The sequence below is a fragment of the Lottia gigantea genome (assembly GCF_000327385.1).
Source record: "Lottia gigantea unplaced genomic scaffold LOTGIsca_38, whole genome shotgun sequence".
Taxonomy (NCBI): Eukaryota; Metazoa; Mollusca; class Gastropoda; family Lottiidae; genus Lottia; species Lottia gigantea.
Window position 1 is genome coordinate 1,206,990 of NW_008709295.1, and position 14,452 is coordinate 1,221,441.

Consider the following 14,452-nt stretch of genomic DNA (forward strand, 5'->3'; position numbering starts at 1 on the left):
AATGTTTTACCATGAATAAGTCATAGAATCTTCATGATTTTGGAAATAAAAGGGCCTTTTTTGTCACTAGGTGGAATGTGGAACTTGCCAGTGATTGACTTGCTCACAGTAACTCTAGTAAGAATTTGCTGTTCAAAGTTCAGTACAAAACCAAATGGCAGACACACTCTTGGAGAAGGTGACTTGATACATGATTTGTCAGTTGTAAAATTGTAGGCCTAATGCTCAGATAAAACTTGAAAAGTGTCAGTTTTGTTTTTTATTTTCATACGACCTCATGAAATGTGGAGCGTATATTGCCCTCAACTCGTTCAATTTTGAGCCTGTAAACACTCTAGAAGGCCCAATTCTGGACAGATTTTGATTTGGTAATTGTTACTGTACTGCTAAATATTTCTATTTAAAGTCAAAGTGGCAAGTGCGCATATATTACCTTGCCGGGCAAACTATTCTATTCAAACTTTATAGAACGGAAACATTGACGCTAGTCTCATAGTTAAAACAATTTGCCCTTCACCTGAAGATTGTTGTAAAAACATGAAAGTACTTGTGAATTTTAAATAATATATGCATTATCCCACAGTATTGGACCTTTTTTTATTGATATTCATATATATAAACAAATGTTCAATGTGGTTCTCAGACAGTTCATATGATACTACATTGTTTACATTTATAGGGTGGTAGTAACATAAGAGAATCTGATAGAATAGTTTTTACAAATAAGCCAGATGAAATTTTATTTGAATGTAAAGCAGCAGAACGGGGTGATCAAGGAAAATACAACTTACTTTTACAAAACGAAAAAGGATTGGACAGCTGCACTGTTAATGTAGTAGTGGTTGGTAAGTACATCTTTGTCTGGGTCATTGTAACTATTTGTTAAATGTTGTTTTGATATCCAGCAAAAACAGTTTTTTAAAAAATTGCGTGGATGAAAAAGCTACAGAAGTTTAGTTCTGGCGATATCGAAATAGATTTTAATTTTGAAACTTTGTTACCTTGTCTGGCAAGCTGTCTGAGTTATTGACTTGACTTAGTAAAATCGGGGTCAAAATCTAAGATTTTTTTATATAAGGTTGAACGGATGAGTTGTTGCCCTTGTCAAAGTGCATAAAATTTTGTGATTATATATATTGATGATATATTAGAACATTTTGCATTTGACTAACAGTTTTTTGCTTATTGCCTTGACTTAAAACATGTCAAATTTGTTCATGCGCTCAATAGAGTCCATTTGTCATTCTATTTAAAACTTTGTGTGATCATTGGAATTAGTCTTTAGTAAGGAGTTGATTACCTTTCTGAGTATTGAATAGTAATTTGACAGATTAATCATTATTATTTTTTATATTGTTTTGATAAACAACACCAGATCTATCTAGGTTATGACCTTTAAAGCTAAATAGTTCATGCTGTTGATGGATGATGTTTCCATGTTGATATTGTTTTGCAAAGATGAGGTGAAGAAAAGGAAGTAGATTTTTTTACGGATTGTGCACTTTCTTTTTGGTATATTATGTTATTTATTTTATTTATTTCTCTTGATAGATGCACCTTCTAAACCAGAGGGACCAATTGATGTTAGTAAGGTAACACCAGATTCTTGTTTCCTGTCCTGGAATCCACCAAAGGTATATATTAGTTCTATACTATTAAATATTCTTGTAATACCTTACCTTGTAAAAACTCTTAACATAGATATGACCAAATGTTTGATTGATGACTGAATTTAAGGAGATGTTTATTTTGTCTTAATATACATTTTTTACATGTGCCTCGTAAAAATATTTTCTTTATTTAAGAAATAAACATAGGATCAGGGCACAATCTACTGGGCAACGTGGTTCAAAATGTCGCCTTATATTTTATTTGTTTCGATTTCAAGTGGCCTCAATTCAGAAATTCAGCCCCGAAAGGCAAAATTCATGATTGACTGCTATTTACTTTGGCTATTAATAAGTTTGTCGACGGTTATCAAGTCTCTAATAGTACGCAAAGGCTGTATACAAATTATTTTTGTTAGATGATCACGTCAATTTTTCTCTCTATGTGGACGTATATTGTCGGCACCCCCAACCGTCCGTCCATCAACAATTGCTTAACGCTCTAAAAACTAGATTTTTTGATGGAATCAAATGAAATTCGGTATGTGTATACATATTCAATAAAAAAAGATCAAGTTCGAATTTGAGCTATATTTGACCGTTAGGAGCAGAGTTATTGCCCTTGCCCAAAAATCTTGAATATGCTATCACTCTCTTAGTTTTCAACTGATTTTGATGAAACCTAAAATGGATGTTTCATTTTTACCATCCGCATGCCGTGGTGGGCGTATATGGCTGTGGTCCACTATCTTTACCAATGAAATCCCTCTCCAGCATTTGTTTTCTTACTTTAAATTACCGAAACTTTTATTGACTACCAACTACTTATTCATTGAAAAAAATCATTTCATGGCCATATTATTTCTTTTTATCAATTCCCATAGGTCGAAATGAATTATGTTTTGTGTGTTTCCAATGGAAATCGCTTATTTACCCATATTTAGTTTTGATAAAATAAATAAACACAGATTAAAAGCTTTTTGTGTTCTGGATATTACAAGATGGCCTCCAAAGATACTAAACAAAGGATTGAGAAAGAGTGTTGTTTGAAAATGAATATTATAAATTTCTTCATGGATTTTGACATATCTTAATGATTGCCTGTTTGTAATCACCCAAGAATAAAGCCTATAGAAAATCAGAACAATCAAAAAACATTGATCATGAGTTATTGCTTTTATTCTTGTTGAAAAACGTGTTCAATTTTTAGCTTGTAAACTCTCTAGACGGCACAATTCTTGACCGATTGACAAAACTTGATGTGGGTGTTTAAAATCACTGCAGGATGAATCCTACTAAAAATCAGAAAAATGGAAAATATTTGAAACAAATTATTGCCATTGTTCTTGAAATTTCAATTCTTCTTTCACTCTAAAAGGCCCAATTCTTAACAGTTTTTGACGAAACATGTTGTGAGTGTGATCACCAGAGGATGAATCCTAATGAAATTGAGAAAAATGGAAAAAAATTAGAATGAGTTATTACCATTGTTCTCGAAAAGTTTTAGCTTGTAAACACTCAAGAAGGCGCAATTCTTGACAGATTTTGACGAAACTTAGTGTGAGAGTTTGTAATCACCAAAGTCAAATCAAGAGATGAAAATAAAAACAAAAGAAAAGGTGGTCACAGTATGATTGCTTGTGCAGTGAAGTATTAATCTGTGACTATAAATAAACTAATCACTGGATTGCTTTAGTATAAGACAAATGAAATTCAAATATTATTTATGCCACCTGAAATTTTGCATCAGAAAAATCAAAGAATATTTAGTATGAGTTATTGCCCATATTCATGAAAACACATTCAATTTTAAGCTCATTACCACTATTGAAGGTACAATTCTTGACAGATTTTGAAGAATCTTGGTATGTGTAATCTTCCAAGAATAAACCCTAATGAAAATCAGATAAATTGAAAAATATTTAATATGAGTTATGGCCCTTGTTCTAGAAAACGCTTTCATTTTTAGCTTGTTAACACAATAGAAGGCAGTATTCTTGGATTTTGATGGAACTTTGTGGAATTGTTTATCACGCATGGATGAACTCTAATGAAAATCAAAAAATTGTTGACCTTGTTCTTTAAAACTCTTTCAAATTTTAGCTCTTAAACACTGAAAGGCATAGCTCTTGTCTGATTTTGACAAAACTTGCTAATATTGCTTAGTATTACCTAAAAAAGTTCAAAAGAAGTGTATGACTGAAGGTTGAATATTTCATACTGGTGATAGTTACTGTACTGCTAAATATTTTTATTCAAAATCAAAACTACCAGTTAACCATTAGTCAAGGTAATTGAATAAATTTTCATAAAACCAATGATGTATGTAGCTTATTTATAAAATATACGCTTCCATCTTCTTGTGTATGTATTTAACCATCATATTGTAACAATCTGTGTTTAGGACGTACATAGTAATCCAGTAAGTAATTATCGAGTAGAAAAACAAGATATACGTACTGGTAAATGGGAAAATTGCAGCAAATTTGTCCGTGGAACAAATTATGAAATTATGGGTCTTCAAGAAGGTCATCAATATCATTTCCGTGTTTGTGCAGAGAATGAACATGGTGTTAGTGAACCTTTAGAAACAGTAACTGCTACAACTGCAGAAAGTCCATTTCGTAAGTTTGATTATTGCATTTGATATATTATCCAGTTTCTGGGCAAATCAGAAGGGGTCTCTGTTTCAAACAAAAATATGGTTTGTGAAAAGTTCATTTGATGCTAGCGATGTATTGCCAATATTTTGTTTTGGATTACAGGGATTGTTAGTACTTGGGTTCTCTTTTCTAATTCTTCATTATATACAAGAAAACAAAATCTAGTGCCGGTATTTACTCTCAAAAAGGTCCAAATGTTGAAATATTGATTGTTAGGGTAAGGAGGGAGACAGATCAAGCCCAGAGATGAAAATAAAAACCAAAAGAAAAGGTGGTCACAGTATGATTGCTTGTGCAGTGAAGTATTAATCTGTGACTAAAAATAAACTAATCACTGGATTGCTTTAGTATAAGACAAATGAAATACAAATATTATTTATGCCACCTAAAATTTTACATCATAGTTGAAATGCCAAATAAGTCGATATGAAAAATTATGTTATCTATGCATTTAGGCGCCCCTGATGCTCCATCTGATGCTGAAATTATTGATGTTGATGAATCAGCTGTAACATTAACATGGAAGCGTCCTAAGAATGATGGTGGTAAAAAGATTCAAGGCTATATTATTGAGTATAAAGATCCAGATGCATCAAGATGGAAAACATTTAATGAATTTCCAATATCAGAAACAACAACTAATGGTAAATAAATTTTTGCACACCTGGTGTATCAAGTGGATGAATCACACGTTTCTTTAAACAAACGATCCAAACTTGTCTCAAAATGTAGACAATAGATCAAATACTACTGTGAAACTCAGAGTAACAATATGTTTTCATATTAATATTTCTTTATATATCATATTGAAATGAAACCAACAGTTATTATTTTTAATTTCTACAAGGAATCACAGAACTATGAATATTGCTTGTAAATATGATAGAGATCGCAACAGTTTTGATGCCCAGCAGGTTAAGTTCATTACTGCTCTTCATCTAGAAAAAAAAAACGCAATAGAATTTACAGTTTTTAACCAAAAACAATATCTTCGTATGCATATCAATTTTCATAAAATAATATCAAGGTTAAATTTTAGTGCTTTCCAAATATTAGCTCTCTGCAATCCCAGATATTGAAAATGTTATTGCTCTTTCAGTTTTTCATCTGATTTTTTCACAAAATTTGTTTTCTGGTCCATATTCAAAAAATTAACATAGATACTGTAACAAATTTGAATATTAACCCAAGTGGTAACCTCACATGATTTAAAAAAGAGCAATAGCTATAATAATTTTCAAGCGATGGCATAAAACTTTGGATGTAAGTATATGATTATGAATAAATGAAGATCAAATTAAGACTGGAGTAGTTTGTGACAATTGGAATTCTAACCCCAAGATCCTGAATAAAGAAAATGAAATAGTTTTCACTGAATTTTTATAAAAGTTTTGTGTTTCAAAAACTGAATACAGAAAAGGCAATAGTTTTCACTGAATTTTATAAAAGTTTCATGTTGCACAAATTGAATGCTGAAGTGGGTGAATTTGGACAAAATTAATGATTAATTTGTTATTTAATAGGTTCTTTGAAATGGCACCTAACATAAAGAAAAAAAATCTAGTTGTTAAAGATGGGTTTCCTTATTTTTTTAGTGTCAAATTAACTATTTGATTAATTAGTGTTTCTAATGAATTATCATGTATTATTAATCATATCATTTTCATATTGCATATAATTAAGAGTTTTAATTAATTATAAAAGCCCATGTATGTACAGTCTGGGTAAACATAAAAAAGACTTTTTAACCTTTCTTGATTGGTCACTCATTGGAATTCTGCTGGTAATTTTTTAAATAATTATGAATAAATTTTTGACATGCGAGACAAAATGGTATTTTTCCAAGTCATTAGAACACCTCTTCTTTCTATTCATGAGTATTAGCATTTTCTAATGAAAATAAGGGAACCCATAAATACAAGACTAGAATTCTAATAAACACAATTAGAGTCCAATTTTTTAGTCATCTGGAAAAACTTGTTGAAAGATGAAGTACAAATAAACACTAATGCTCTTGAAATAAACTTCTCTGTCAAACAGTTTTGTTTATTAAACATTTAAATAAAAACATTTTCTCTGGTGAGAGGGTTGAATTTTAAAATCAATTCAACATATTAATTGGTAAGATTTTTTCAGTTGATAAGTTGACTTATAAGAATTTCAAGGAGCAGCTAGAAATGTCGGCTTTAAAAGATAAAGACTTTTTAACATTTATTTTTTTATTGAAGTTGATGGTTTGAATAAAGATAAGCAGTATGAATTTCGTATCAAAGCCAAAAATATGGCTGGTATAGGTGTGCCCTGTGCGTCTACAGGACCTATTCAACTGAAAGCTAAATTTAGTAAGTATTCAAGTTCAGAATATAATAACTTGGTTTTAGAATTGTATTTAAAATATTTTAATTTTAAAATTGTATTTTTAGCCCAGTCCCATTCATCAAATAATAGTCATGATTCCATTAGTAATATTTACCTTGAAGGCTATCTAAAACTTTTACTCAACATTGATCAAATACCTGGAGATATTGCTATGTTATCATATCTTAATAAGCTGGAAATAGTAATCTTAAGAATAATATAAATTTTAATAATGTTTTCTAGATAAACCTTCAGCACCTGGTGTGCCATCACCTTTGAATGTTGGTAGAACGTATGTTGCATTAAGATGGGATCCCCCAAGATCTGATGGTGGAACTAAACTTAAAGGTTTTTTTTTATTCTGTATTTAATGAAACTGAAAATATTGGTAATGACTTAAATTATATATCTAAGTACAGATTATATTGGATTATTTTTGAGTGATTCAGTTCCACAGTTGAGTATTGGTTTATTCTAGGTTATAATGTGGAAAAGAAAGAAAAGGGAAGTGATAAATGGTTTCGTGCCAATGAATTTCCAGTTATTGATAATGAATTTACAGTCACAAATCTACCAGAAAATGCTGAATATGAATTTCGAGTATGCGGGGTCAATGCTGTTGGTAATGGAGAACCAAGTTTACCTTGTGCACCTATTAAAATTAGAGAGAAAATTGGTGAGGAAAATTATTTAGAATTAAAGGAAAACTGCTACAATTACATATTTTTTTTTTACAAATCAATGCAGAGCAGATTAATATGAACAGGAAATTTTATTAAAACAAAAATTTATTTGTTCTTCTTAATACTTGATATTCACTTGATACTAATTATCAATATTCAATCTAAACAAGGAACCAATTGGAGTGACAAAGTGTGGGAGAAGTCTTGATTCATTGTATAATAAAAACTCTTAAGTTTCTAAATGTTTTGACTGCCTTCTTTATTGGAATTAAATTACAACATTAAAACAAGCATTACAGCGCATGGAAACAAAACGTTAAAAAGTAACTGACGTTCATTTGCTGCACTTGTTCTTCCCTTCATAATCTTTTTGTTTTACTTGCGTTCCTGGATGGTGTTAAGTCTGTCGGGTTCTAAAGTTTTTAATTTCTTAATCCAAAGGGCTTCTTTAGTTTTTCAGTAAATACTCTTTCTATTGCAAAAACTGTAACATTTTTGGCATATGGTCAGACTTTTCAGACTGTAGAGTTTCAGAAAATCCTGATTTGAAAATTTTGTCGCTAACTTTGCTAAAATTCTAACTTCCAATTTTTATTTGATTTTTTCCATATTTTTGGAGGATTATATATCATGAACATAGATATTTTTGCCGACTCTTTTGCAAGTTACAACAATTCAAACAGAATTGAAATGTGCAAATTCACAGCTTTAAAACAATATATATATCAATATGTATAAATAAAATTTACCAAAATTTTTTGAATAAAATTATAGAGTTAAGAAGATTGAGTAACAGGTCATGAAGTCAAATGGTGTTAATTTCATACCTTTTTTGGTCAGAGAGGATAACTTAAACCTCACTGACAAAACTTTGTGTGAGTGTTTGTAATCAGCCAAGGAAAAACCGTATTGAAAATTTAGAAAAATTGAAAAATATATAGTCAGAGCTATTGCCCTCGTTCAATTTTTTAGCTCGAAAACACTCCAGAAGACAGATTTTGATGATACTTGGTATGAGTGATCGTAATCACCAAAGGATGAACCCTATCGAAAATCAGAAGAATTGAAAATTATTTAGTAGGAGTTATTGCCCTTGTTCTTGAAAACTTATTCAATGTTTTTTGACCCAAAATTCTTGAGAGATTTTGACGAAACACTAAGAGGCATGATTCTTGCTGGATTTTGACAAAACTTGGTTTTATTATTCAGTACCGCGCTGGAGGTTGAATATTTCCCATCTATAGTTTTCACGGGCTAGAACACATTTTCTATAACAGGGGCAATAACTCATACTCAATATTATTCAGTATCGCCCCAAAGTGTATGACTGAAGATGTATAACAAGAAAGAAGTGGAGGTGTCCAGGTTTAGATTTGTCATTGATCCCAGTGGAAAGTTGGACTGGTGTGTCTCCCTTTGGATAGATAGGTTCACTTCTTTAGCATTAGCTTTGGCAGACTTGGTTGGTCTCTTTGTCTTTTAGCCGATGGGTTTTCTTCCACCACGGTGGTTATAAATTCCAAGTTTTAAAAGGGGATCATGACTGCCCGAGGGGTCACGAAATCTGCCATAACTGGGTTGTTGGCAGAGGTAAAATATAATATAAGAGATAGAGATTGGCTGTGCGACCAGTTATCCCTGATTATCAGTGAATAGTTTCGTTCGTGTTTGAACTCTTCAGACTGATTAGTGTATGACTGAAGGTTGAATATTTCATACTAGTGATTGTTACTGTACTGCCAAATATTTTTATTCGAAATCAAAGCTGCCAGTAGGCATATACTACCTTGCCTGGCAAGCTATCTTTTGTATATGATAATGGGAATAAACTTTTGGTCTGGTTTGATTTATTGTTGTACAAATCTTGCAATATATTATTCAACAAATGGAGATATATTTTGTTCAGGATAAATCACACTTTGGCAGGATTTGTAAGCAAATTGTAGTGCAGGTTATTTCTAAACAATATAGGTTAGCAGAATTTTTTATTATGCTGTCACATATGAAGAATATTGTTATAGATCATGAAGCAGTTTATTTAACGACTAGCCTTGTTTTGCAAATTAGACAATGTATTTTTGTTTTCAGTTGGGACTGAACCAGATTTTACCAAGAAATTGCAGAACACCAAAGCTGCAATTGGTGGGGAAACTTCATTTAATGTAGAATTTGATGGTAAGCCGCCCCCAACTGTATCATGGTAAGAATATTACTTATTATTCTGTGAAAATTTATTATTGGTCTGGTCATAAAGGGAAGATTTTGCTGTATGCAATACTTGTAGACACACATTTAATGTAAAATGAGTTTAAGAAAACCACTCTTCAATATATTTAGTGTGATATCCATTATGAAGATAGAGGGGTTTAAGTAATGAATTAAAATATTTAGTATTAGTTATTAGTTATTGCCCTTGTTCATGAAAACTCGTTTTTTTTAGCTCGTAAAAACTCTAGAAAGCACAATTCTTGACAGATTTTGACGAAACTTGGTGTGAGAGATTGTTATCACCCAAGAATGAACCTATTGAAAATCTTGAAAAAGCATTAAATATTTTGCCTGTAAACGCTCTTGGAGGAAAATCCAAAATTCCAAAAAAATGTTTTATAGGAGTTATTAACCGTGTTTTTAGAAACGCTGTCAATTTTTAGTTGTGTTAGTTAGTTAGAAATGTAGACGTATATTGCCGTTGCCCGTCCGCTTGTCCGTCCACATTTCTCGCGAGCACCATAGAGACTACAGTTTTCATTCGATTTGAATGAAATTTGGTGTGATGAGTTATTTTCATATGTTCATATTCATCTTAGTCAAGTTCGAATGATTTTTCGATGAACTGTTTTTGAATTATTGCCTTTGACTTAGTAAAAACCTTGTCCAAATTTGTTTGTGAGTACAATAGAGACTACAGTTTTCATTCGATTTGAATGATATTAGATGTGATGATTTATATTCATGAGATCTTGGTTAAATTTGAATTTGACGATTTTTCAATGAACGGTTTTTGAATTATTATCCTTGACTTAATAAAACACATCGTGAGCGCAATGAAGACTTCAGTTTATATTTGATATATTTATGAAATTTGGTGTGATGATTTATATTCATTAGATCTTGGTCAAGTTGGAATACCTGAAGAATTTTTAATTTTTGATGAGCAGTTTTTGCCCTTGACGAAGTAAAAACCTGAAAAAATTTGTTTGGCAACAGAGAGTACAGTTTTCATCTGACTTTAATGAAATTTGGAGTGATGATTTATTTTCACGACATCTCACGTTTTTTTGCCCTTGACTTAGGAAAAACATGTTAAAATGAACACAAGAGAGACTACAGTTTTCAATTGATTTTAATGAATCTTGGTGTGATCACATATAATGATAAGATTTAAATTTGACGATTATTCAATGAACGTTTTTTGCCCTATTGTCTTTTTATGATAAAATTTGGTGTGATAATTTTAATTGATGAGAAGGTAGTGTAGTTCTTGTACAACGATTTTTCAATGAAGGACTTTTGGGTTATTGCTATTGATTTAAAAAAAAATTTGGAAATATATAATTAATACAATGTATTGTGAGGATCTTTAAAATGATAAAATTCATATTTAAATCACTAAATACTGTTCTTATTTCTTACAGCTTGTAGTGGGCGTATGTTGCCTTGCCTGGCAAGCTATCTTATTTAATGAAATATGTTGAAGATCTTTAGATGAAGGATTTTTTAATTATTGCCCTTGACTTAGGAAAAACGTATCAAAATTTGTATGTGAATGCAAAAGAGACTACAGTATTTATCCGATTTAAAGGAAATTTGGAAATTTTTCCAAATACAATTTTTGAATCAACGGAATTTGTGTTATTTCCCTTGACTTAGAAAAAAATTTGTTGGCTTGTGAACGCAATAGAGGTGACAGGTAATGTCAGAATTTTATTAAATTTTGTGTGTTTGTTTAAATGAACAATATCTTGCACAAATTAGATTTTTGGTTCGACTAGACTCAAATGAGTGACCTCCCTTAATATACTGAAAATGTATCAGGAAAGTGAGCGTATCTTGCTAGGCAACCACTTGTTAATCAACCCTTTTAACACTAATTCAGTTTGATAAAGTACATGCATAGATGTAAAAAGCAGAATAAATTTTGATTTTGAAAATTTCATTTACTGCCCCTTTTATGAAAATATTTTTAACAAGTATACATTCTGGCCGTAGACATATATTATTGTCCCATTTGTTTGTTTGTTTGTCTGGCTATCTGCCCGTCAAAATTATTTGTTGACACAAATATTGCTATTGTACAAATCCTGTAATATATAACTTGTAAATTGACAAAATATTAATATACTCAAAGTTTTTAACTTCAAACATATTTATGAGGAATTTGTATTTTTAACTTCAAACATATTTATGAGAAATTTGTATTTTTAACTTCAAACATATTTATGAGAAATATTTATTTTAAGTAAATAGATATTCTTTTCAGCTGAGAGTGGGTATAATTCACTTTGTCTTGCAGATTATCTTCCTAACTTAATCTTGGACCTTATTTTTATAATATGTTGTAATCACTTTTTAAAGGTATAAAAATGGTATTGAAGTTGGAAACTCTGGCAGATACAGAATCAAAACAGATGATGACAAATCAACATTTATTATCAATGATGTTTATGACTCTGATAAAGGAGAAGTGAAATGTGTTTTGACAAATCAAGTCGGGACAAGTCAATGCCATTGCAATTTTGATGTCCGAGGTAAATTGATTCTGATACGTGAAATTTAATTTTTGGTATTGTCCTAATTATCACTGATCAATGTTTAAAAAATGTTTAAAGACTCTAAAGATGGATTCCCTTATTTTCATGTATGAAAATGAAAATGCTAATACATTTCTAATGACTTGGAAAAATACCAGTTTGTCTCACATGTCCATAATTAATTCATGATTAGCTAAATTGCAAGAGAATTACCAGCAGAATTCCAATGAGTGGGCGATCAAGAAAGGTCAAAAAGTAACTTTTATATGCCTACATGAAATGGGGGGCATATATTGACGTCACCCATGTCCGTCCGTCCGTCCACAATTGCTCCTAAACACTCTACAAGACACAATTCTTGACGGATTTTGACAAAACTTGGTATGAGTGTGAGTGTTCGTAATCAAAATTTTTTAGTATGAGTTATTGCCCTTGTTCTTGAAAACGCATTCAATTTTTAGCTTGTAAAAACACTCTAGAAGGGACAATTCTTGACGGATTTTGACGAAACTTGGCATGAGTGTTTGTTATCACCCAAGGATAAACCTTATTGAAAATCAGAAAAATCGAAAAATATTTAGTATGAATTATTGCCCTTGCTCTTGAAAACAAGTTCAATTTTTAGCTCGTAATCTTTCTAGAAGGCACAATACTTGACGGATTTTGATGAAACTTGGTATGAGTGTTCGTAATCAAAAATTTTTAGTATGAGTTACTGCCCTTGTTCTTGAAAACGTTTTCAAATTTAGCTCTTAAACACTAAAAGGCATGATTGTTGCTGGATTTTGACAAAACTTGCTTTTATTATTTAGTCCCGCGCTGAAGATTCAATATTTGCCTTCTAAAGTTTTCATGAGCTAAAAATTGAACACGTTTTCATTATCGCCCTAAGGAGTTCAAAAGAAGTGTATGACTGAAGGTTGAATATTTTATACTGGTGATTGTGGGCGTATATTACCTTGCCTGGCAAGCTATCTTTTGTTTATCCAGACTGTACATACATATATACTAATATTTTCAATGATGCCGGAGCGTGAAATATCAAGTTTTTCACCCTACAAATTCTTGTGCTATAAAAGGTTTCTTGACGATATTTTCATCATTTGGGCTGAATCATTAGACAACTTTTGGCTATATTTTGAAATTCTAAACAACCACCACCCTTCAGTTAAATTGGCAGCTAATACTTAAAAAACAAGTATGGACATATACTAATTTCTCACTACTTACAAAATAAGAAGACCGGCAAAACTTTCCTTATGAGCAACCTACTTACTTGCATTAACCAAAATTTAATAGACCTTCTTTTCTTGCAAAAGGTGCGATATTCAATATGTTGGCGAAACTCAAAATGCATTGCGAAACCGTTTAAATGGCAAACATACTGACATTGTACATGGCAAAGATAGACCTATTGCACTAGAGGGCTAAATATTCAACAGATTTTGACGAAACTTGGAGTCAGTGTTTGTAATCATCCAACAATGAACCCTACTGAAAATCAAATAAAATTTTTTTATATGAGTGAATGACTTCTTTCTTGAAAACAATTTCAATTATATAGCTTGTAAACACTTACAAGCACGATTCTAGCCGAACTTTGACAAAACTTTGTAATACTGTTCAGTTTCATTATTTCAATGTATGACGTTGAATATTTCATACTGGTGATTGTTACTGTACTGCCAAATATTTTTTGTCTAAATTCAAACCTAAACTAAACTAAATTTTCTTGGCTGCTTGTCTAATTAATCTGATAATTTTGGTGCAAATCACAAATGTTAATAAAATAATACAGTCAATATAATTGTATTATTTCTGGTTTAATAAATATATATCAACAAATCTTATTCTAATCAGTAGCCATTGTTATGACAAAAAAATGAAGATGAAAAAATCCTGTGTGATAGTGATTGTTTGTCTGCCATCTTTAATTTTTATTGAAACATTATACAGAAATAACGACTTAACTGATTTTGATTTTGGTGTCCAATAACAGAACATGAAAATAATATTAAGAATTGGAAAGCTTTTTATATTTTTTGCAATTTCTAGTTTCTTTCACAATTGAAGATGCATGTCAACTACCAGTTTTCAAATCGTCCGACAATCAGTTAGATTTGAAAATTTGGACTGCTGTAACACGTGACCTAATTTACCCAGAGGGTTTATTTTTTGTTCGTCAACATGGAAATGTGGTGATATGATTTATATTCACATTATAGGATACAAGTTGTGACACAATATTTTCAATTTTGATGAGAATAATTATATCAAGGTTAGAGTGATCCGTGTCAATTTAGGTGTAGATTCCATTTTTTGAGTGCTGGACTGTAATCTGGTCAATCAGGTGTTTAAGATTCTGTTTTAATTCTAATCTAGTCAATCAT

The 14,452-nt window shown here is 31.0% G+C and overlaps 1 protein-coding gene across 1 annotated transcript in view; it reads left to right on the forward strand.

Annotated features, from left to right (window-relative positions):
• Positions 1-7,273, forward strand: part of LOTGIDRAFT_91265 (hypothetical protein) — a gene marked incomplete at both ends in the record, with an annotated part of 39,760 nt that extends 32,487 nt beyond the window's left edge. The window contains 5 exons of the mRNA XM_009059162.1: positions 680-845; positions 1,552-1,634; positions 4,012-4,231; positions 6,872-6,976; positions 7,107-7,273. Coding sequence (XP_009057410.1) covers positions 680-845; positions 1,552-1,634; positions 4,012-4,231; positions 6,872-6,976; positions 7,107-7,273 — 741 coding nt within the window. The remainder of the gene's footprint in view (positions 1-679; positions 846-1,551; positions 1,635-4,011; positions 4,232-6,871; positions 6,977-7,106) is intronic.
• Positions 7,274-14,452: the final 7,179 nt, after the last annotated feature.